We start from the raw sequence: 22,954 nt of genomic DNA on the forward strand, positions 1-22,954 counted from the left end.
CTGTTATCACATTCCATTTGCTTGTCAACTGCTGCAGTAAATGGCACAATAAAGACTGTTGGGGAGGAGATAAAAATAATACTGTTAACAGTGTGGAATCATCTACAGTCCATCATCTCAACCCATTAGCATTCATGACCTTCCATTTCTTCTTCCTACAGACATGCAGATGATGCCTTTGGAAAAGTCACACAGCAGCCCAGGCAGCTCCAAGTCTTCCTCTGATGGCCAACTGCGCTCCCATGGGCCCTCCCGAAGCCAAAGCAAGAGCAGCGTCACTCAGGCCCACCTTGAGGATGCTGGGATAGCAATTGCTGCTGCCGAGGCTGCCGTGCAACAGTCCCGCCTGCAACCAAGTAAATCCTGTCCCTACCCATGACACACTTCCTATGACATGCTTCCTTTTTCCTGCGCATGCCAGCTTTGTTGAGAACGTTTGATGAAAACCTGAACTGCTGTGCGTTCACCTCTTTAACATTTTACCTTTGCCTTCTGCACTCCTTGTCTTACTTAGTTTTCTGTGAGCACAGAGTGATTTGTTTTGAGCAATAATTTTACTTGAATTTTTGACTCCTCCAAGTTAGATCAATCTTACTAATACAGTCACTAAAAATCCAAGATAGAAGAAAAAAGACTAAACATCGGAGGTATACCAAAACCTAAACTTGCTATAAAAAAACATTATATTCAGTCTTTAAATCTGAAATTAAATGTATATGAATCTGGCACATTCAGCACAGTAAATATCACAAATAATGTATTTGGCATGTCCCATCTGTTAAACATTTTGCTGCCTGTTTCGATATCTTTAGTAGGACATAAAGTTATTAGATTACTGAGTTATTACACTAACACAGCAGAGGAGTTTAACAATTTATAACACAACTAATAAACAATATATATTTAATTAGCTCTAAAATAAGAGCCCCAGACCCCTCTGTTTTTTCTTGAATTGTGCATGTGCCAATCCCAAGCACATGGTTTCTACAGAACACAAGTGTGGAGATATTCAACCCCGGTATAGAAACCAAACTGGGATGGCAGTACCCCATGTCTCGTACCATATTAACACAATTTAAACAATAACTATTCATGTATATGCATAATCTTTAGTGTGATGTCCTCAAAATGAAGAACTTTGTTTTCATAGCTTTCTAAGATAAGTTAGCCCAGTGTCAGAACTATTTACTGAGCATGCAGTTACAGCTTCCCTGGTTACTGCTCCCTGGCCACTGAGGACTTTGTGATGCTGCAGTCTCTCTCTGTGTGCATGTGAACCCTTAGATAAGTCACAAAACACACAAACACGCGCAAACACACACACACACACACACACACAAACACACACACACACACACAGACACATACTGGTATGGCACACAGGCTCCCCTTCCCTACCCAATCCTCTCCCAAACCTGCCGCCTAAAACAAATGGGACACAAATCTGAGACTGAACCAGTCAAACCAGGAAACACAGACACACCAAGAGGTTCAAATGTCAACAGGAGGCTCACTCACCGGCCAATGAGAGTAAAGCGGTCAGCTAACCATGAGAGGAACAGAAGTGTCAAGGGAAGGTGAGGCAACATAGGAAATATGCTAAATATTATTAATCGTAACTTAACCATAATGTAATAACACTAAAAACTATTTTTTTTTAAAAGATGAGAAACAAAAGCCTTATAACTAAATGTGTAAATAATTGAAGTTGCAAAACATCTCTTTTCATGTAAGTCTGTTAATGTCTGAGTGTGCATGCGCGTGTCTTTTTTTGTTTCTTTTGTTATTGATATAATTGTGTTTTCATGGCTATAGAAATGGCTTGTCCAACTATTTGTGCCACAGATTATTAGTTATTGTGTTACTCTAAAGCTAAGGGATGCAGTGGACACTGAAATCAAGAAGGCAAAGAATGTCTCCACCCGTAGTCTAGACAGAAACACTTCACATACACCTTAAACTAATCACGCTCTTTCATATTGTATATGATAACTCAACAGCAGCTAGGACCCGAGAGAATATAATGAAGATCATAAAAGAACATTCATAATTCCTCACCCTATATTCACTTGGATTTATTTTTAGTGAAGGGATTTGCTGTGATCTTGACGCGTTAACCGAGGGGATTCTCACTGCACTGCTAAAGGACAAGCTGTCATCTATGCTGATCTGTCCCACCCCTGATTTGCTGTTATGTGATGCTCAGTCAAAGTTATGCGTCACTGTCAGTGAGGGATAGCTGGGGGTGCTAAGTGTTTCTGTTGGACATGCATGCATGAAGACATTCTTTGTCCGTTGTTGTGTACAAATAATTGAGATAGACAGACAGACAGACAGACACAGATAGATAGATAGATAGATAGATAGATAGATAGATAGATAGATAGATAGATAGATAGATAGATAGATAGATTTCCTCACCATCATGTTTCCTCTTGCCACCCTCAGGACCAGGACACCGACTGGGAGATGTCTCAGGGTCAGTGGTGCTGTCTGCCCCGAGTCTTGTGGGAGACGCCTATGGAGGTCTGGATGGGGAAGAGGGGGCGGGGACTGGAGTGGACAGTGCCATATTTCAAGTGCCACGCATGTAAGACCATTTGTAGCTCATTCTTAGCACATCCAGTAATGCTCAAGGCTGACAGTAATGCCTAAAATTATGTTTTCCATTCCATAGATCTGATGATGCCCATATGTTTGTGTTCTTCCCACAGTGGTAAGACTATTCCTAACGGCACCGACAAAAACCAACTAGGGACCCCAGAAAATGAAGGCAAGTTTTTGTTGTTACTTGGTTGTAGGTCTCCATCTGCTGGACACTTTGTATAACATCAGAAAACATTTATTTACTATGACCCTGTTTTAACCACCTCTAAACTGTGTTTTCATAATGACTCTATTTTGTTGTGGAGTCAAATGCTTAGTTAAGTGGGTATTGTCAATAATCATTATTTACCCAGCCTAATGACTTAATGCATGGCTTGGGATGATGGAAGAGAAGTGGATGTCACCCTATCCTACCAGCTATCATAACTATATCTACGTTTCATGTAGCTCAGGTGTCAGGGTGCCTATCTTCCATCTCTAGTTACAATTTGCAACAAAAAGCCCAAGGTCATAGGCTGTAGCTGGCAGCTGTTACACAGATGAGGGTCAGGAAGTAATTTCCATGGTGCCTAACCACTCATTTAAATTAGCCTATCTTACTAAAATCCCTTACACTTAATTATCAATAGAGGCACATAATAGACATGGTCTAAAAAACCTGTGAAACAGGAAAGATGTTCCCTGACCTGCTTTTGTTCTGCTATGAGTCCAGTTTTAGAAATGCATACTTGTTAAATATTTGAAATAATCCTAAGAGAACACACTTTTCTCTGCAACTGTAGGAATCTGCCTGCAGGTACTTAGCCAAGGGCTCAGCCAGGGAATACAGACATATAGAAATCTACATCACCCACATCTCTTTTCATTCTTATTTTTTAGGCGGTAAAACACAAGTAATGGGGGAGATCAAGGTGGCTCTCAAGAAGGAGGTGAAGACAGAAGGCGACCAACTGGTCTTGGAGATCCTTCAATGCAGAAATATCACTTATAAATTCAAAAGCCCTGACCACCTGCCAGGTCTGGAAGTAGTGTTTGTCTGTGCACATGCATGAGTGCAAGTATATGGCTGTGTTTTGAGAAAGATTAAATAGTTTGCATCTTCACTAATCCATATCCATGATGCATCTAATTTGTCTTCAGACCTTTACGTTAAGTTGTATGTGGTAAATGTAGCCACTCAGAAGAGGATCATCAAGAAGAAGACCAGAGTTTGTCGACATGACAGAGAGCCCTCTTTCAATGAGACCTTCAGATTCCCCCTCAACTCAACTGGACACTCCATACAGGTACAACAGGCCACCAAATACAACAGTTGCAGACCTTCAGATATGGACCTGGTTGTGTCTACCTCTCAAGCATGTGTCGCCCAATGGTGCTTGCATTATTCATACTGAATAACGTGCTTTACCTGTGCACTTTTTAAGAAAGAATGAGTCTGTGAGCTGACAAAGCACAAACCCTAACAATTTGATAACAACAGAGTCAGCCATAACAAATCTTTTTCTCTCTCCCATGTATTTCCAGCTTTTCTTGGTGTCCAACGGAGGCAAGTTCATGAAGAAGACCCTGATAGGGGAAGCCTACATCTGGCTAGACAAGGTAGACATGAGGAAGAGAGTGGTCAGCTGGCACAAACTGTTCGTCAGCTCCACTCAGACCAACCCCTGAGCACCGTCCAGATAGATGAAAGGTGAAGACAGAATGTAGTAGTTCAGAGATGATTAAGAGCAAAAATTGTGGAATTAAAAAAGATCCATTTAATTCACTTCCTTGTTTCAGAAGTTTTAAGAAGGAGGGAATTATGTGCTAATACCATTACAACTTTATCAGTCCAACACTGCCAGCCCACATGTCCACCTCATTTCAAGTTTGTGCTGGCTGTGCTTGATTGTGGGATGCAAACATGCAAATACCACAGCAGGCACTGAAACATGCAGCAATATGGCTTTTAGAGCTGGGTTGCCTTTCTTACCTTAGTTCCACACCATGATTCACATGAGACTTTGTTGTTTCGGTGTTGTGCAACTAAACAAACATATCTTTCAGAAGGAAAGATGAAGAAAAAATTGAATTTGATCATTAACTGAAATAGCATTGTGTTTTCATTGTTGAAATGCCCAAGTTATGGTTGTGATGTGTGTGAAAATCAGTGGTCTTGAAATGCTTAATGATGAAGGAATGCGTAATGTTCTTTTGTACGATAGTCTTTTAGTTTCATGTAAAAAGAGGTAAAAAAGTAGTCGGACTGTTGACTTTTGCTATGGGATGAAGACAAATTGTACAGCACTACAGATTGTAGATATCACACATGCGGATTACAGAGAAACCACATTGTACAGTGTGATGTTTATATAATACAAAGATATCAGATGCAGAATATATCTAAATACAATATAATGTATAAGAGTTGTTCTCTTGTCACTAGATTATTTATAATAAAATATAGACATATGCTCTCTGTTTAAGGTTGTGGGTGACGCACTGACAATCCAGTAGACTACTTTCATCTATGGTGTAGGCAGTCTTAATAGCCGTTTTGTGAATGTGGACCTCTGATCACACTGATGCACCATTAGATATTTAACAGGGCTGTGATTACACATTTTAAAGGTCAAAGTCAACATCCAGTGATCCATGCTATTGTGTAAGGTAGGTTAGAATTTCAACAAAATGAACAGCATTTTGATCTAAAACACTTGTTGTGTGGAAAGTTACAAGCCAACTGTAGAGGAGGACAAGAGTTTATCACATCTGTGTCATAAGTACGACAATTCACTTTAAGGCTGTAGTAGTTCAGAGCTCAGAGTAGGTCAGAGTATGCTAATATTTCTTTCTGTGTAGCTCATCATGTAATTACACTGTTGGAATGAACATGTAATTTACACAAGTTGAGTCAAAACCATCTGTGGATCTGCAACTGTCATCGCTTCAGTATGACAGCTTTGCTTTCTGTGTATTAGTAAAGCCCCCTGGTCTGAATTTTACCTAAAAATAATTTCAAAATGAAAAAAAAACAATGTTCTCACCCATCAAATGTTAAGGTTTCTCTGTGTGTCCGGCCGTGCTGTAAAACTCACTATGCGGTTTTTATGTCTGTGACTCCCGCAACACGGTAAACCAGCCTCTTTCACTGCCTGTGACCAAAACACTCACTCAGGCCCACTGGAGTTCAATTAGATGGGGGCCAAGTCTCAGTACTAATTTGGAGCAGGTGACCCATGTATTCATCTTGTAATGTTATCCCTCCATATCTATAGAAAGAAAAAGAAAAAAAACACTAACGCATGACCTTCAGATCTACTGTCGGTGTATTTAGGCATATCACAGGGCTGATGCAATTTTTTAAAGAATTAAATATAACAGAGGAAACAACAAAGACACTTAGAACACGATGTCACTTAAATCATATAGCAAAGGATAACAAAAAAAATATATAATAAAGAAGGGATTGTGGTTAATTTTGGAGATGTTTAATTTGCTGTGCCAACCTTACTTTTTTTATTCCAGACCCATTGGTTCTTAATTCTATGCAACATAAATGTGTTTGAATGTATTTTTTTTTTGGAACTTAATGTTATATCTGTGAAGATATGCTCTAAAAGAAATTTGTATAAAAAAGTTCTTTAATTTGTACATCATTAAAAGAAAATATTAAATATATGGATTGTTTTTACTGATTATAATATAAATTGATGTTAACGGCTGTTAACTTCTACATGGAGCGTGTGCACTTATTACATTGTTTATTTTCTTGTCTTATTTTAACTGTCATGACATGCAAGATTATGTGTTTTGTGTTTCTGCACTGAAATGAGCTGAATCATGGTGTATGTGGTGGCAGAAGATATTGTGGTGTGCATTTTGTATCTATGTGGCAAAAGTAAAACATACAAACACGTTGGGGTTCCTAAAGACAATGCACAACCGGGGGAGAAATTACCCTCACAGTTCATCATGCTCATAGTCTATTTATCAGTCTGTGTACAACGTACAGTAAATGAGACATAGTCCCTCAATGCTCAATCATGACCCCTCGTGTTTCATTAGACCTTCCTCAAGCTAATTACTGTTTGTTCCGATCTGCTGTTGCCTGTATTTGTGAAACCATCCATTTGTTGTTGTTCTGAGGGGTGTGGATGTGACTCAAGTCCTTTGACATGTGTACATAAAGTGTTTATTTTCTACAAAGATTGAATGTTTATATCGTCCAAAGTCTGAGCATGTGAGTGTCGAAAAAAAAATCACAAAAGACTTATTGTACAGCAATGTGTGTCTATAGTTGTATAAGGGGAGTTGACTGTGTAATCAAAACATGTGCTGTCAACCAATGACTGCCTGTGCAACCACGTCCTGTAAACGACTGAAACAACACAAAGGGAGAAAAAAATCTGTTCAACTTCAATAGTTGTCTGAGACTTTGTGTTTTGGATGTTGCATGTTTTGTTGATGGTTTGTCTGTATATTTTGCCTACAGATTATGTTTAAAAAGAGAAATAATATGTATAGATTTATCCGTATGCTGACTGTAAAGAAATATGCTTGTACAATTGTCTTGTTTTTCACTCAGTGTAAAAACAAAGAATCTAATGTTATGGTTTTGTGGTTGTACACAGGATGTGTAGAGATATTATGCAAATTGTGCTGTAAAAGATCAGCTGTTTCCCCTGAGTCTAAAGAATAAAAGAATAAATATTAAGAAGAGCTATATTACACATGCAGAGTTGGGCTTTTTTTTATTATGAAACTGAATTTGGAATACTATTTTGTTGTTCCTAAATCAAGACCATACAGCTTTTTAAAGGATAATAGTCATAATGACACTGTGAAAGGCAGTGCAGACTGCCTTTCTTGATACTACCACAAGATGGTGACAAAGTGATGCACATTGTGTGTTTTACTATAAAAGGCACATTTGCAGTAACAAAATAACTCCTCTGCAACACTATTTTTTGGAGTAGTTTAATCACCATTTAATAATTAGACCTTCTCAAGGGCAAGTGCATTTCCACCACATATATGTAACTACAGCAGCAAAACCACAGTGTAGAAATGCTCTGTTACTATGATGCATTTTACATGTTACCTTAGCAAAAGTACATCCATGTCAAATCCTCCGTTTCAGTACCAAAAGTGAAAGTACTCATTATGCAGAACGCCCCAGAATAATATAGGCCTACTATATTATAATTACTGATGCATCAATGTGTTACCAATGTGTGGTAAAAGTTCATTCTAACCACTCTACATACTGCCTTGCTGGAAAAAAAATGCATCATTTATTTGTTGATTATATTTTTTTTGTGTTTTCTAAACATGCAAAGTAACAAGTAGCACTAACTATAGCCTTCAGATTAATGCAGTGGAGTAAAAAGAACTATTCCCTCCAAATATGATGGACATGGGTCTTCTTAAACTTGCAGATTTGAAGACCGCAATGACCGGTTGTGCTCCCGCAAAGTTAAATTTTCAGACAAATACTCTGGGGCCAGACCATTTAAAGCCTTTAAAAAAACAAACAATAACATCTTCAAATCTTTTCTACAACACACCGGGAGACAATGCAGGGGGTAGAGAACAGGAGTGATATGGGCACGTCTAGATGTATTTGTTCAAAAGCGAGCAGCAGCATTTTGCCCACGCTGAAGGCGTGAGATGGAGGTCTGATTCAGACCAACATAGAGAGCGTTACAGTGGTCCAACCTTAAACTAATAAAAGCATGAATGGCCTTTTCTAGGTCATGCCTGCTCAGGAAAGGCTTAACTTTAGCCAGCAGAAAAAGCTGGAAAAAGCTCCTTCTAACAACATTACTGATCTGCTTGTCAGATTTCATGCTGCAATCAAAAGTAAAACCCCAAGTTTTTGACAGCTGACGTTGGAGGCAAAAAACACCATACAGCTAGTTCTACTCAAAAAAATTGGGTCAGTTTCAGCAAATATGACAGAAAGTTAGTTTTACAAGTCTTACCTACTGCATCTTTCATTAAGAGTGCAGGACATTTACTTGTAACTGCATATTTTACACTGTGGTATTATTATTTTCAAGTAAAGGATCTAATGATTTCTTCCATCCCCGGATAAAAGATTGTTAATGTTTCCCTGTTTGAACCCAACCTATAAGTCAACAACAATTTACCAAGCAAGGAGGATTTCAAGGGTCAAGCAAAGCAGGCAAATCGATCATGGTTGGAATTTTTATTTTTTAAATTGTGATTGTGATGATTATGATATGACAAATGAAGAATTGATACATTTTAACCCCTGTGTGGTGTTCATATTTATTTACACAGCCAATGTTCCCGAGTCTGGTGGACCCACTACATTATTAGGCTTTTAAATTAATACAGCCATAATAGAATACCTAATGTATGCTTTCTATAGCTCAGTAACCAATGATATTTACAACATTTATGGTTCATATTTGCCATTCACCCTTGCGAGATCACATTTATGATCATTTTCTTTTTTATGTGAGAAAACAAGGAAATTCAATTATAAAAAAGTAAGGAAAAAAAAATAGAAACAAGATGTTTGATCAGTATTGGTGCTCATTTCTTAGAACTCAATCACAACATGTGAAAGTTCATTTTGTAAATTTGTGTGAGAATAGCAGGTGCAGAAATACAACATATTTTCATAGCGCCTACATTTAAATACATTTAAAGACACCTGGCATCTGAACCCCCTGCTTTTCTGATATCAAATGTTGGACATCTTTCAATTTGCTTCATTATTACATTAAGCATGAAGTTTTTTATGTAAAGTCAACCAATAAATTAAAATTAAATAATGGCTTGGTAATAATAATGGCTAGATGTGGTTCTTTAAGACTAAAGTGTATTTATTGATTCATATTTGTATAATAGTTGAATCAACAGAGGAACTGAAGGAACAAAAACACGTATATATATAATATATATATATATATATATATATATATATATATATATATATATATATCTAGAGAGAGAGAGAGAGAGAGAGAGAGGGAGAGAGAGAGAGAAAAAGAAAATCATGATTCTTTAACAGAAACTGATTCTTGTGATTATGAGGAACTACCTGCAGATGGCAGTATCCTCTATCAAATAACCCCAACCTTCATTGTGCAGTATAACTGATCCGTAACCAGTGTTTTATTTTTAACATCAATATTGTTACCAGATATTTCAAATTCATTTTTGCAGGTGGTTCTCACTTCTGAAGTCAGGATAAGCCCATTTGGCTAAAAAAAAAAAAAAAAGTATGTGCAAATTAGTTTTGGGCCTATTAATGTGTTTTACTGTAAAAAAATATTTTATATTATTTGGGAATTCCCACTTTGTGTGGAGTGACAAATGGAAGATAGGGCAAACCTAGGGTATTAGTCTTATAAGCACAGGCATTTCTGACACCTCTTTAGAGTAAGATTTTTTTCCCAATTGATTAAAAAAAGCATTGAATGGGGATGTCTGCAGAGGAGGCCTCTATTCTCTGCATGCTGCTCTTTGCTATTATGTTCCTCCTCCTCACTATTCACTTACTTTATTCCATGCATCTGTTCCTGGGCTGGGGGAAATGAGTGTGAGGAAGGTGTACTGAGAGTGAATGTGGATGTGACAGTGAGTGAAGGGATGAGAATAGTGGAGAAAGTGAGCGTGGAAGAGCAACAGTGCAGTACAGTGAGAGCAGGGGGAGAGGTGGGGATGGGAGAAACAAAGAGTGAAATGGGGGAAAGGAAGAAGGGGAGTGAGAAGACACGAGAGATGGTGTGGTTGCCAAGCAACGATTGATAACCAAATCCCCAAGCATCTTGCTTGTGCTGCCCTGCCCTACCTCCAGGCCTGAATTACTTACTTACTTACTTACACACACACACACACACACACGTACACACACACACACACACACACACACACACACACACTACGTATTCAATCAAAGTGTTGATGCTCTTAATTCCAAATCATGACAGAAACTGTGATTTTACATTCTACAGTGGTGCAGGAGCTTGTATATATTCTATAATTTATACGTTCTTGTTTGATGTGCAGCGTGTAGCTTCAAATTAAATCTTCAAAAACAGGTAGGATTGATGGCACTAAGATTTATTGGGCTCTTACTGTACTTTGCACACACGATTTTACACTATGTGTGAAATCAATAGATCTGTCACACTAGCACTGATTCACATGTGTGACAGTTTCTCTGCTCGCTGCCACTCATGCTACCAGGATGACTGATGGCAACTGGCGAAGACTGTGTCATTAAAGCCTGTACATTTTTTCATCCCTTCAGGTTGTAGGAATTGAAAGGTTGTAGGGCATTAGAGCCAAACCTGCATCTGTATTCAGTGTGCGTGCCCTTGTGTGTGTGTGTGTGTGTGTGTGTGTGTGTGTGTGTGTGTGTGTGTGTGTGTGTGTGTGTGGTACCTGTGGTCAGACCCTCCTTTTAGCAGGTGTTTCTTTACAAGGAGGTAAAAAAATGTGTGGCTCCAAATAAGGATTGACATAGCCGAAAGGAAGGATTTGAAAATAATTAATTTAGAGTGTTGCTTTTTTGGATCAAAACAAAAAAAGAGCTTTATAGAAAAAAAGGTTTTATAATATGGGGATAGTTTTAATTGCATTAGGTCATGTCACTAACAATTATCACTGTTAAAAGTATTTTTTTCCCACTATTTTGAATTAAAAAGGGGGGGGGGGGGTGAGAGAGCGAGAGAGAGAGAGAGAGCGAGAGAGAGAGAGAGAGAGTGAGAGAGACACACAAAGAGAGAGAGAGAGAGAGAGACAGAGAGACAGAGAGAGAGAGAGAGAGAGAGAGAGAGACTGGATATCCAGCTTCAGTACCTGTTAGAGCGCGGGATGGCCGGGTGCTCAGATTAGAGGTGTCAGGGTTCGTTAATCTGTGAGGGAGTGACAGACTGCCACTCCCGCTGCTTCTGCACGCGCTCCCATTCATCGGTGGCGAAGGGGAGCGGAGCACATTTGGTGTTGACGCGCGTCGGGGAATTTCCCCCCTCTTTTTACAATGAATACCTGCAGGGTACATGCCTGGGTGTTTCTGGTCCTATCATTGCAGAACGGGACAGTGGCATCGCAGTTTCCCACACAACTCATGTAAGTAGGCTATAGCCTCTATAATCCTATTTCGAGCAGTTCATGTTCTGGTTTGCAGACTCCTTGTTTCAAGTGCTCGTCATTTGGAGACAAGTATTGGGCTACATTAATGAGCCACACTGTGTGTTGGCGCTTGGGGGTGTGAGAAAGGGCTGGGCAGATAATTTCATTCGTGCACCAGTGGTCATCTTGAAGGTAGTCTATACAATATGTAAACGTTCCTGACTGCTCGCCTTCACGCGGTAATTAATTTTGGTTACCGTAATGGGCCGTTTGTGTCTCTCTGTGGACACGGAGCTCCGTGACAGCTCCTCTATGAAGTTGAGGAGTTGCAGTGGCTTCGTCTGGTCCTGTTCCTTTTTGTAAAATGACAAAAATTGGCCCTTGTCTGTGACCCTTAACCCTGACTGGTTGCAACGATCTTGTCAAGTCTTGGTTTATTATTTCTCCTGTAATAAACAACATTTCGCCGAAATTTGACAAAACAATCCAATTATTCATTAGCAAAATCAGAGTTATTGGACTTATATATTATATGTTCCTTTACATTCAGCTGAGTAATTCAAAGTTCAAACTTAAAAACAAGTTTACAATTAGAATTTTGGCATTATTCACCTGAACAAATGTTTACAGTAAGAGCCATCCAACAGCACATGAGCCTATGTCCCAACCATTCATTTTTTAACAATATACATTGAAGGTATAATTCACATTTAATTCAAGAGTTTGAGTCAGATGGAAAATTAACATCTTGTGTTCACAACTAACTAAAAATAAAAATAATAATAACAATCATAATAGATTTAACTGTTATTTGTTCACCCAGAAAACAACAATATAGGTTGATTGTGCAAGCAACGACCCATATTTACATTTTCTGTATGGCAGCAGCATCTAGCGGCCATAGGAATTAACACATGAGCAAAGAAGTAAGTTAGATGACTACGTGTTGTGGTATGTGTCCACTTGCAAGTGTCAATTGGACACTTCCCATTCATTGTCTAGGCAGCTGGGCAACTTTATGCAAATCAGGGGCATCCAGCTCTACTCGCCACCTCTCCAAAACTCAAGTTGTGGATCTAACTTTAGACAGATTTTGCAACTGCATAGCCTATTTCTCACATAAAATGTTTTTAGAAACACACTTCGGTGAACAATTTTTATAACATAAGAGAAAATCTAAACAGGCCATCATGGTGGTCTGTTTTGAAATCCAGGGGAAGCAGCCCAATCAGTTCATTCATTCAGGTGCAGCCTTTGTGGTTGTAGGAGAGTGTAGTCTGTTTTCTTCACTTTTTATTGTTTATTGATTGATAACTGCTAACCCCCAGGCATCCAATACTTGGGCGATCCCTGCTGTCAAAAAATGTCTATGTGGACGTAGGCCTACCATCAGTGTGGCAAACAAACACAGGACTTTCACTCAGGAGTCCGGGGTTTGTGTTCCATGCAAAACTAAAAGGCAGCCAACAGCAAGGACCTCCTTGGCGCAGTTATGTCCTCATTTTAGTAGTTTTACGTGACTAATTACATGGCAATCCCTGATGATTTACTAAACCTAAGTATTTTTTTAAAAGTTTCACAACATTAACTACGTGTTTAAGACTATGCCCGTTATGTTAAATAGAATGTTGGTAACGTCACGTGTTATGGTCACGTGTTACTGTTGCGTGTTAAACACGGCTATCATTCAACAAATAACAAATATTTTTTTGTTAGGTAGCATGTGCTGGTTATTTAAGTGTTAAAAATGCATCAGCCTGTTTGGTAAAATTTGCAGATTTTAGTGTTTATAATTTTAATGGGGCATTTATTTACATAATCAATTATTTATTTTTATTTATCTAGCCAGGACTTTACTTAAGATACATTATCCCTTTTACAAGCGAGACATAGCCAAAGTGGCAGCGTTTTCTCTCGCACCACAGCGGCTCGAGCTCAGGGCCGCCCAAGACAATTGTGATTGGTTTAAAGAAATGCCAATAAATCAAACCACGATTTTATCCCATCACAAATGCAATGTGGACTAGCCAGACCCTGCTCCGCTCAGCAGCGTGTGGATGGTCTGGCAAAGTGAGACTACATGTCACCAATTCAAGTCAAAAAGCTACCGCTGCAGATTGAACTCAACACACACAACAGTCTCAATCTGTTGGATGCTCAGTGTGAATTTATGAATAAGTAAGTGAGTAAGTGTATGAATATGTTTTAAAGTTAATTCTGTTCGGTGCTTCGTATTTACAAAAGGCCTCCATCATCTTGCAGGTAAAATTGGTTCAAAAAATCTTATGTCATGTTCTCCAGGTTGTAGCATGGGGACCTCAAATGCATTTTGTGGATTCAAGTGCAAAAAACACTTGCAGGCTCCCCCAGCCTCCATTCTAAATGCACATTACACTGGAAGCTGACAGTCTACCTTGGATTTGCTATGGTGATGGTGAAAATTCAGTAGCATTATCTTTATATTTCTATGGCCTTCAATGTTTTCTAAATGGTTGCTGAATTTCATTTCTACTGGAGGTTGTGGGGGGTTCCTCTTACAAACATATGCAGAGGAAAATGAGCAGCCTAGATCATCATCAGTTAGTGGTTCTCAATCTTGTTTCAATAATGTACCCACTTTGAAATACTGTTTTATATCTTACGTAAGTACCTCCTGACCAGCACAAAACATTTTTGGTAGAAAAAAAGCTAAAGGGATATATATTATATATATATATATATATATATATATATATATATATATATATATATATGAGGCGCGATCAGTGTCCAATGTAAAAAACAACAATATTCTAACTAAAAAACACTTGATTGCTACATTTGAAATGTTTAGAATCACTACATTCATTTATTATTATGTTGTATAAGTATTCAAGAAATCATACATGAATGATATTTTTTAATTGATATTTTTTTAAAAAACTGCAGTATTCCAAATTACTCCTTGTGGTATGCGTACCCCTAATCGAGAAACAGTGATCTTCAAGTTCTTTTTTTATAATTGTTGCAGTCCAAAATAAAGATAACAAGATAAAAGGTAATGCTTCCTGCCTCACAAGCACATCATTGTGAAATGAGAAGCAATTATAAGTAAGTATATATAAATGTAATCAGAAAGTATGCATGATTGTAACTTAGAAGATTGATATCTTCTAAGTTACTGACCCTGCATTTCTATCTGCACGGCCTGATGATTAGATACAAAAGAGTGTTTGAGCATAGACAAAATGAGCCAAAAGCAATTAAAATAAAGTGGCTTTCATCAAGCACACTCTTCTGGATCTTACTGATGAACAGAAAAATATTCATAATACATAAGGGGTTTGCAAACTGTGCCAGGAATATTTTAGAATCAGATCACCAAACCTAATAAAATTGCAATTCTAAGGTGATAATTGTTGTGAAAAAGACAAAGGATGATGGTCTGGTCAGACCTTTATCCAAAAAACCTTCTACTTCATATTAGTCTGATGAATGTCTAAATTGGCCACTTGGGTGTGAGTGTATAGAATAGGTTTCAGAGCGTGAGCAGAGCACCGCGGGTTGGGTTGGTGCCTCACAGTTGGTGTTTCCATGCCTCATTCTGCTTTGGTGTCTGGACTTTGGTCCAAGCCTCTGTAATGACGTGTAATTAGATTGTAGTTTAACACAGCGGCCAACTGAAATACACACTACTGGCCAGGTCATTACTCTATCAAGTGCCAAATTAATGGCATCATCTGTCCCTCTTTTTCTTGTATTTTCTTTTTGCCTCTCTTTCTGTTTGGGTCTCATTTGCTCTTCCTGTGTCTGAACAAATACAATGTAGGGCAGTGTCTGACCCAGTTGCCATTTGCATGTACATTTGTGTGTGTATGTGTTTAATTATCCAGCGTTGTACCAGAGGCTGCAGTAATGAGAGCCCAGCAACCAGAGCAGAAAATTAGCTACCTCAGCTCAATAACAATGACTTTATTACTGAATCAATGTGTTCTTTTAGTCACTGAAAACAGCTTACATTAAATGTGTGATAACAGTGTGATGATGATAAAATAATAATTGTTGCACTTCCCCTATTTGTGTATGTATGGAAAAAGGTGAAATGAGATACATTACATGAAGGAGGTGATGTGAGTTCACACACCGTAGGATCAACCATGACTGAGAGCAAGCCTCCCCTTATGGCATTTATGAAGTGTCACCATTAAACCTCAAGGGATGGTTGGAATTGCATGATTTAAGAATGAGCAGTTATTGTTCAGAGATTTTCCATGCCTAAAGATAATACATCTGACCATTTAAGTTTAATTTAACAAGGGTTTTTACACACACACACACACAGACAAAGCAAATGCACATACAAGGGACTACATTTTGACACTCTCATGAAGCCAAAATATTCTAAATAAATGTCTCTGTTATCCATATTGGATGTGCAGAAAAACACATAGCCCACACTGCACCATAGCCTTGGCCTGGGAAAACCCTTATGAACTTCCAGGAAATTTGAGATTCGCTCTGCAAGTCAGTCTGGCCAAGACCCCATTCAAGCCCATTTCCAATTTTTCCAAATTGAGGCACCAATCACAACTGTTGAGGCGGGCTTTACACAATGACAAACGTCAATCAGCTTTTTGTTTACGTTCAACATGACGGCCACCAAAGCGCAGCAACCTGTTGATGCCGCTGTTGCTGCTAAGTCACCTAGATCGTTGGTCTGATTGGTTGAAGGACTATCCAACTGCACCCAGAGGCATTTGAGCGGTGTCCGTTGGTGACGCCACTTTGGCAATGGGCTGTGAATGAACCTCCCCCAGACCCACTCTGAGAGGGGCCTGGTGTCAACCAGGCTACCGTAGCCTGGGTTGTCTCATCCATGTGTCAGCACCTGGGAGTTTTTGTTATGGAGATTTGCACTGGTAGCAGTAACAGACATATATACTGGTGGCAGGAACAGACATATATACGCATATACTTCAGGCTTTGATAGCTTAGGTGTTCCAGGTCCACTAAAATACCTTACAATCTGTTTTCTCTCCGTAGGGACAACAGAGGATAGGAGGAGAATTTAAGAGGAAAGAAGAGAGTGAAAGAGCGTTTAGAAGAGGAGAAGAGAAGAGTGGCAGTTACTCAGCATCTCATGCATAGTGGTAGTTTGTATAACTAATATGTAGCAAGAATCATAAAGAATGTGACTAACAGTAACTATGTCCACATACAAAGAATCTGACTAGCTGTGTTGCTCATAGGGTTAATATACAGGTAAATATAAAAAATTGAAAAATAACCCAAAATGCATGTTATTGTAACTACTAGCGTTATTAGTTTAATTATAAACAATATAATGCAGCCTGTGACTCATGAAGACCTATAAGTCCCAAGAATATTTGCATAGTCACAAACAGCAACAATCTCACCACAAGGTCTGTTTAGCAGTTATTTTGGAGGTTTTGATCATATCACAATCTTCATCAGAAGATATCTCTTTTCATAATGGACATCACAACACACTCGTATAGGTCATATTAGATAGATAGATAGATAGATAGATAGATAGATATAGATAGATAGATAGATAGATAGATAGATAGATAGATAGATAGATAGATAGATAGATAGATACTTTATTTATCCCAAAGGAAATTTTAGAGACAGTGTGTATTCATTTTAGATACAGTAGTAGCAATAAACAACCAAAATGGTCATATTGTTTGAAGGATTTGTTGTTGCATTTGGCACCACTGATCACTTTGAACATGTTTGCAGATAAAAGATGAGTACCCAAACACCAGTTGGTGGCTCTAAATCACCCTAACATACAGTACAGCAGCTGGACATCTATGTCAGTTTTTGTTCACATAGCCACACAGCTCTGCCAAGCCTCAGTCTACAGAGTTGTCTACAACCGCTAAACCATCTGACTTTGGTCATAAGGTATAGCATAAATTATGGCTGACCCTGCTCTAAAATCTCCACCTAACCTCTCTCTTCCTAAACAATTTTAAACTACGCTATCCCCAATAGTACTCTTGAAAAGTGTCTCATATTTCTTGGACACTGTGGATTTTGTGTCCCTGATGCAGCCTTCCCATATCTTGTCTGGCTTCTTGATCTTTTGCACCTTTCTTTCTTTGTTTGCATCTTATCACCTTCCTGTGATGTAGGGATTGAGCATTGATGTTTTGCACACATATTGTAACTTGCATGACACATGTTACACTGCTGAACTACCAATTGTTGAGGAATATTTTGTGGGTAAGCATATCTGTTTTCAATGTTTATCTCAGTGTGTAAATGTGAGTATGATAGGTCTCTTTGCCATTGGGGAGGATCGCTACTGAGTCTGTGTTAGTGTGAATGCATAGCAATGAGAGCATCTGTATCCCACGCCCAACCTGTTATCATTCTCATACAATATTAATGGAACTTTCTCAATGTGCCTGTGAATGTGTGCATGTATCGCATTATACATGGTGAATTACAGTAAGAATTGCAAAAGAATTTTGCTCCTGTAAGCCCGAGGTGCGCTTAGAGCTGGGTATCGTTCAAAAAATGTTAATACTATTATCGAGACTAATTTTCTAAAGAAAAAAGAAATTCCAACATTACACATTACGACACAAATCTTTTTATTTATTTATATTTGTCTCTGTGTAAGGTAGAGTTTTCCCTGCATACCTCTACAATGTGTAACATTAGACAGCCAATCACACACATTATTAGATCTTGGTACAAGCATGCTGCGTGCTTACTGGCTCACCGACGCCGATGAGATTTATACATGTCACTAAATGCATAATATCTTAGGTCTTTGACATTCTTCTCTCATCTATCTCTATCCATAGACCACAGCCACTGTGTTTAGGTGGCAACACATGATTTACTATGTTAGTATATTATAATGCATGTTGTGAGCTTATGGTTTGACAACATGATTGGAGCAGGATGAGCGGAGGGTATAAAAAATGTGTGGCACTAGCAGGCTGGACCTGATGTCCCCAGAGCTCTTTGCTATACAGAGGAGCATGTCGCCTGACTCCTGGCCACCTCCCACCTCTTGCCTGTCCACTCACATCACTGTCAGCGGTCACAACACTGGCTGGCACTTATCTGATTGGTTGACTTCATGTTTGAACTCTTAGAAAGTAATCGTATTGGCTGACACCCAATGACACATGTTTGATTAGATGACATTGTATTTGTTCCCGGTGATGGAAGTTTGATTGGATGACATTTTGCTTGACCTATCAGACCTATTGTTCTCTTTGGCCTTGTTTGTGTTTACACTGTCTGTCCAGATGGTCGTGTTAGATGATAGATGCAAGATAACATGATGGACAGGTTAATTGCATTGTGAAATGTTTGTGATGTCTCTTCTAAACCGGTCACATCTGAGTTACCTTAAGATTGGATATGTGCATTGCTTTTCCCTATAGGATTAAAGAATGGGTTGATCAGATACAGAAAGAGCTTGTCACCCTGGCAGACACAGCCACAGCTGGGAAGAGCCTCACTCAGGTAAACACCCACACGCTGCACACACATACATCAAGAGAGAGCTAATGGCTCTACCACATGTACCATAGCATCACAGAAGTTGCACTATTTTTTGTTTAAAAGTTGTATTCTTCTTTTTGAATAAAACAAAAACATTTCTGACACATAGGTATTTGGTGAATCATCAATTACGTACGTGATTTTACTCTTTCTGTCTAGATTTTCCTGGAAAACCAGCACCTGTACAGTGTTGAGCAAAACGACGCAGAGGAGCTGGTGGCCAGAGCAGCCACGAAAATTGAACAGCTGCTGCGGAAGAGATCTGCTGCCTTGGAGGTAAGACTCACTCCACTTAGAGGAACCAACTGTCAGTTTGCAATTTTACTTTAGTTATAAAGCTGGATACAGGATGAGATGTTAATTAACCACAGCAACAAAAATAAGTTTTCCATCTGCTTCTTTTTAAGACATTGTGGACTAATACAGTGCTGCTCATGAACATAGGAACCCCTGCTTAAGTTGACTAAAAAGAGGAATGAAAAAATGCTTCTATGGGAATTTAACATGGGGGTGTCTATACTCATGCCCCCTGTATTTTGAGGGAGAACATTTATATATTTACGATAGATTATTCATTCACAAATAAAATTGGTGTCCTTAAAGGTTGGATTTTTCTTCACTTTTCAATTAAGGAAATAAGATAAATTTCCAAAAGATTATTTTTTTTACTTCTTTTGAGTCAACTTAAGCAAGGGTTCCTATACCCATGAGCAGCAGTGTATATTCAATACCAAAGAAAAAAGTGGATCTAACTAGTGTTTAGTCCACCATTTAATAATTTAAACAAGTGATATAGTAATTTTATGTGTTAAATATTTTTTTTTTTAAGTTAAGTGCATTACATGTGAATTTTGGTGGAGCGACACACACCTACCAGACTCCTGGACAGACTAAGAAAAGAGATTTAAATGCCCAAACTTTCCGATGAAAAATGTGCCTTCATGCAAGTTTCCCTTCAAAAAACGGACGGGCCCGGGTAAAAATCAAACACTTTTGCCTGGGGGCTTCAGGGCAGAGAACTAAAACTGTAATTTTAGATCATTAGATAAAAGTTTTAAGGGAAAAATTTTTAATCCTGGGCCAAAAGATTGGGATTTAAATGCATTTTTTAAAATTTCAAAACCTCATATTATCCCTTTGGGCAAATGAATAATGGGTTATAAAATAAAATTATTGTTTATAATAAAGTGGAAAAACCCTGTTAAAAAGCTTTGCTCAAAACAAAAAGCATTAAACGCGGGTAACCTTTTTGGGAAATGTATTTTTTAATTTAATTTTTTTACGGGCAAAGGGTTTTCAAAACTTTTTTCCCAAAGGGGGGAATGCTGGGGTTTTGGTTTTAAAAAGGACCCTTTTAAAATTAGGAAGTAAGGTTAAAAAAAATGCCCCGTAAAAATTTCATTGGCAACAAGTTTTTTTGGCCCTTTCCCCCATATCAAAAATTTGGTTTTGAGCAAAAACAAATATTAGGAAAAAAATAATCAAAAACCCTTCAAAATTAGGGGGGGTTAAATTTTTCCCAAACTTTGGGGGTTTATTTTGTAAAAGAAATTTTAATATTTCCAGTGGTGAGGAGTAGGTGTAAAAAACAGAAAATTAATTGTTTTGATTTTTGGTTTGCGACAAGGGGGGTGAAGAAATGCACAAAAAAAGAGTAGAGAGGGAAAGATTTAAAACTTTTTTAACGGGATTCCAGTTGATAATGACAGTTTTTGCCCCTGGGGTTTTTTTTTCTTTCTCCCCTCGGGGGCCCCCCCTTTTTTAAATTAAAAAGTGGGTCAGAGTTTTCTAATTTATCGGGGTTTTGGAACTTTTTATACTTTCAGAAAAGTTCACGCCCCTTTTTTTTTGCCTTTAAAAGGGATCCCCCATTGTTGTTTTTTAGAAATGGAGGGGGAGTATTAAAAGGCCATAAAACATTTTCCTGAAAAAGTGTCTCCCTTTTGGTAGGGGTTAAGAAACCCCCCTGGTGTTTTTATTTTTGAGTATGGGGGCCAAAAGGTTTTAAAAAGCAGAAAGGGAAAAAAAATTGGTCCAGCCCCTACCCTTGTGCAAGGTGTGTCTGTTTTTGTGTGGTGTTTTGTGTGTGGGGGGGTGTGTGTGTGTGTGTGTGTGGGTGTGTGTGTTAAGGTACTTTGTAGGTAGTGGGTCATCGCGCCTGATGCTAACAGTCCATCTAACCTCCAGACATCCATAACTTGTCACTCTTTATTGTGTCTTTGCGTCGCATCCTTTCCTTAGAGTAACCTCAAGGCATGCTGAGATTAAACTCTCTGTCCTGAGATGTATGGATGAGGAGATAAATGGATGAAGGCATCACATGAAAGAAGAGCGAATGCATGAATGTGATGGATACATAGAGTGATTGACAGATGAACAATCTTATTTTGGGGGTCTTTTTAAGGTACAACAAAGAGCAGTGACACCAAACACCAGCAAACCCAAACCTGAACTGCATACACTGTCCCTGTAGATTTTATACTAGTGCTTTGAGGTGATTTTTGCTGACCAATCATCATCTTAGTTAAATGAAGAAATTTGGCTGTTTATCAGACAGAATATAGAAGGGTAATCTTCATTGCAGTTGGGAGATCCTTTCTTGTTGACTGCCTTTGATAGGAAGTTGGGAGTGACTCTCAATGTCGATATAATGGAAGATAGCCCAAGGCACATTAGCCGTTTTCACTTAGTTGACAACTGCTTTAAAACTTTAATACTTCTTTTTCATTTTGTCTCTGATCTCTAATTCTGTATGATGGATGCCCTCTGAAAGGCCACAGTTTACAAAGCCACAGGTGTATGTACAGTATGTGTGTCCATGCCTGCTTCCATAAATAAGTGTGGGAGAATGTAACATGCATTATGAATGAGTACTTGGCTGCACACTGTTAGGAGAGATTCCTTTATCAAAGGTTTTACGATGTATACCTGGGCTTGATTGAAACAGGGAGCACTCACACACTCAAACACCTACTAGGATGTGTATGCATAGTGGCTCAAGCCAATTCCCCCTCTCCCCCTCTGGCTTGCATTTTCTCACCAAATAATGAACATTACAATCACCTGTCACCTGTTGTGAGCTAAGTTAAATGTGGCTTTATGTTAACTAAGGAAAGTAAAGATACGTAGAGTGACCCAATGACATACCAGTTCAAATAGGTCTATTTTTACACCTATTAGCTTAATTTACATATTCATTAGTTTTTATTGTTGGCTAAACATAGTACATGCATATCTACTTTACCTCTCTGTAGTGAAGTCTGTTGAGTGTCCTCTTCAGTCAGAGTCACATTCATATACTGTATGTCAACACAGATCAGCCACTCCACATTCCGAAATGACCCTTGTTGCCATTGTTATTACTGTAAAGAAACATGTCATATCAGTGAGCTATGGAAACAGACACACTTCTACAGTAAACACATATACATTTATAATTTAACATAGACAGGTTTACTTGTCCTAAACAGTATGGTGATGAACAGGGGTAATTTGAGTCAGACAATACTTCTACTACTTAAAGAGAGAGACAACTGTGTGTGGATGTGTGTGTGTGTGAGAGCGATAGAGAGGGAGAGAAAGAGAGAGAGAGACAGAGAGAGAGAGAGAGAGAGAGAGAGAGAGAGAGAGAGAGAGAGAAAGAGAGAACTCTAAAAAGGATTGTCAAAAGCAATTGACCACATAGTGAAAGTGTGTGATGCGCCGGAGGCCAGAT

At 38.5% G+C, this 22,954-nt stretch overlaps 2 protein-coding genes across 9 annotated transcripts in view; both read left to right on the top strand.

Annotated features, from left to right (window-relative positions):
• Positions 1-7,319, top strand: part of pclob (piccolo presynaptic cytomatrix protein b) — a 57,549-nt gene extending 50,230 nt beyond the window's left edge. For all 8 annotated transcript variants that reach the window (XM_032524471.1, XM_032524475.1, XM_032524474.1 and 5 more), the window contains 6 exons: positions 162-356; positions 2,449-2,590; positions 2,715-2,773; positions 3,487-3,624; positions 3,748-3,893; positions 4,132-7,319. In XM_032524471.1, coding sequence (XP_032380362.1) covers positions 162-356; positions 2,449-2,590; positions 2,715-2,773; positions 3,487-3,624; positions 3,748-3,893; positions 4,132-4,275 — 824 coding nt within the window. In that variant the 3' untranslated portion in view covers positions 4,276-7,319. The remainder of the gene's footprint in view (positions 1-161; positions 357-2,448; positions 2,591-2,714; positions 2,774-3,486; positions 3,625-3,747; positions 3,894-4,131) is intronic.
• A 4,099-nt stretch (positions 7,320-11,418) lies between these two features.
• LOC116694723 (voltage-dependent calcium channel subunit alpha-2/delta-1) overlaps positions 11,419-22,954 on the top strand; it is a 72,492-nt gene continuing 60,956 nt past the window's right edge. The window contains 3 exon segments of the mRNA XM_032524585.1: positions 11,419-11,700; positions 19,119-19,200; positions 19,399-19,515. Coding sequence (XP_032380476.1) covers positions 11,612-11,700; positions 19,119-19,200; positions 19,399-19,515 — 288 coding nt within the window. The 5' untranslated portion in view covers positions 11,419-11,611.

This window comes from Etheostoma spectabile, chromosome 8 (assembly GCF_008692095.1).
Source record: "Etheostoma spectabile isolate EspeVRDwgs_2016 chromosome 8, UIUC_Espe_1.0, whole genome shotgun sequence".
In the NCBI taxonomy this organism is placed as follows: Eukaryota; Metazoa; Chordata; class Actinopteri; order Perciformes; family Percidae; genus Etheostoma; species Etheostoma spectabile.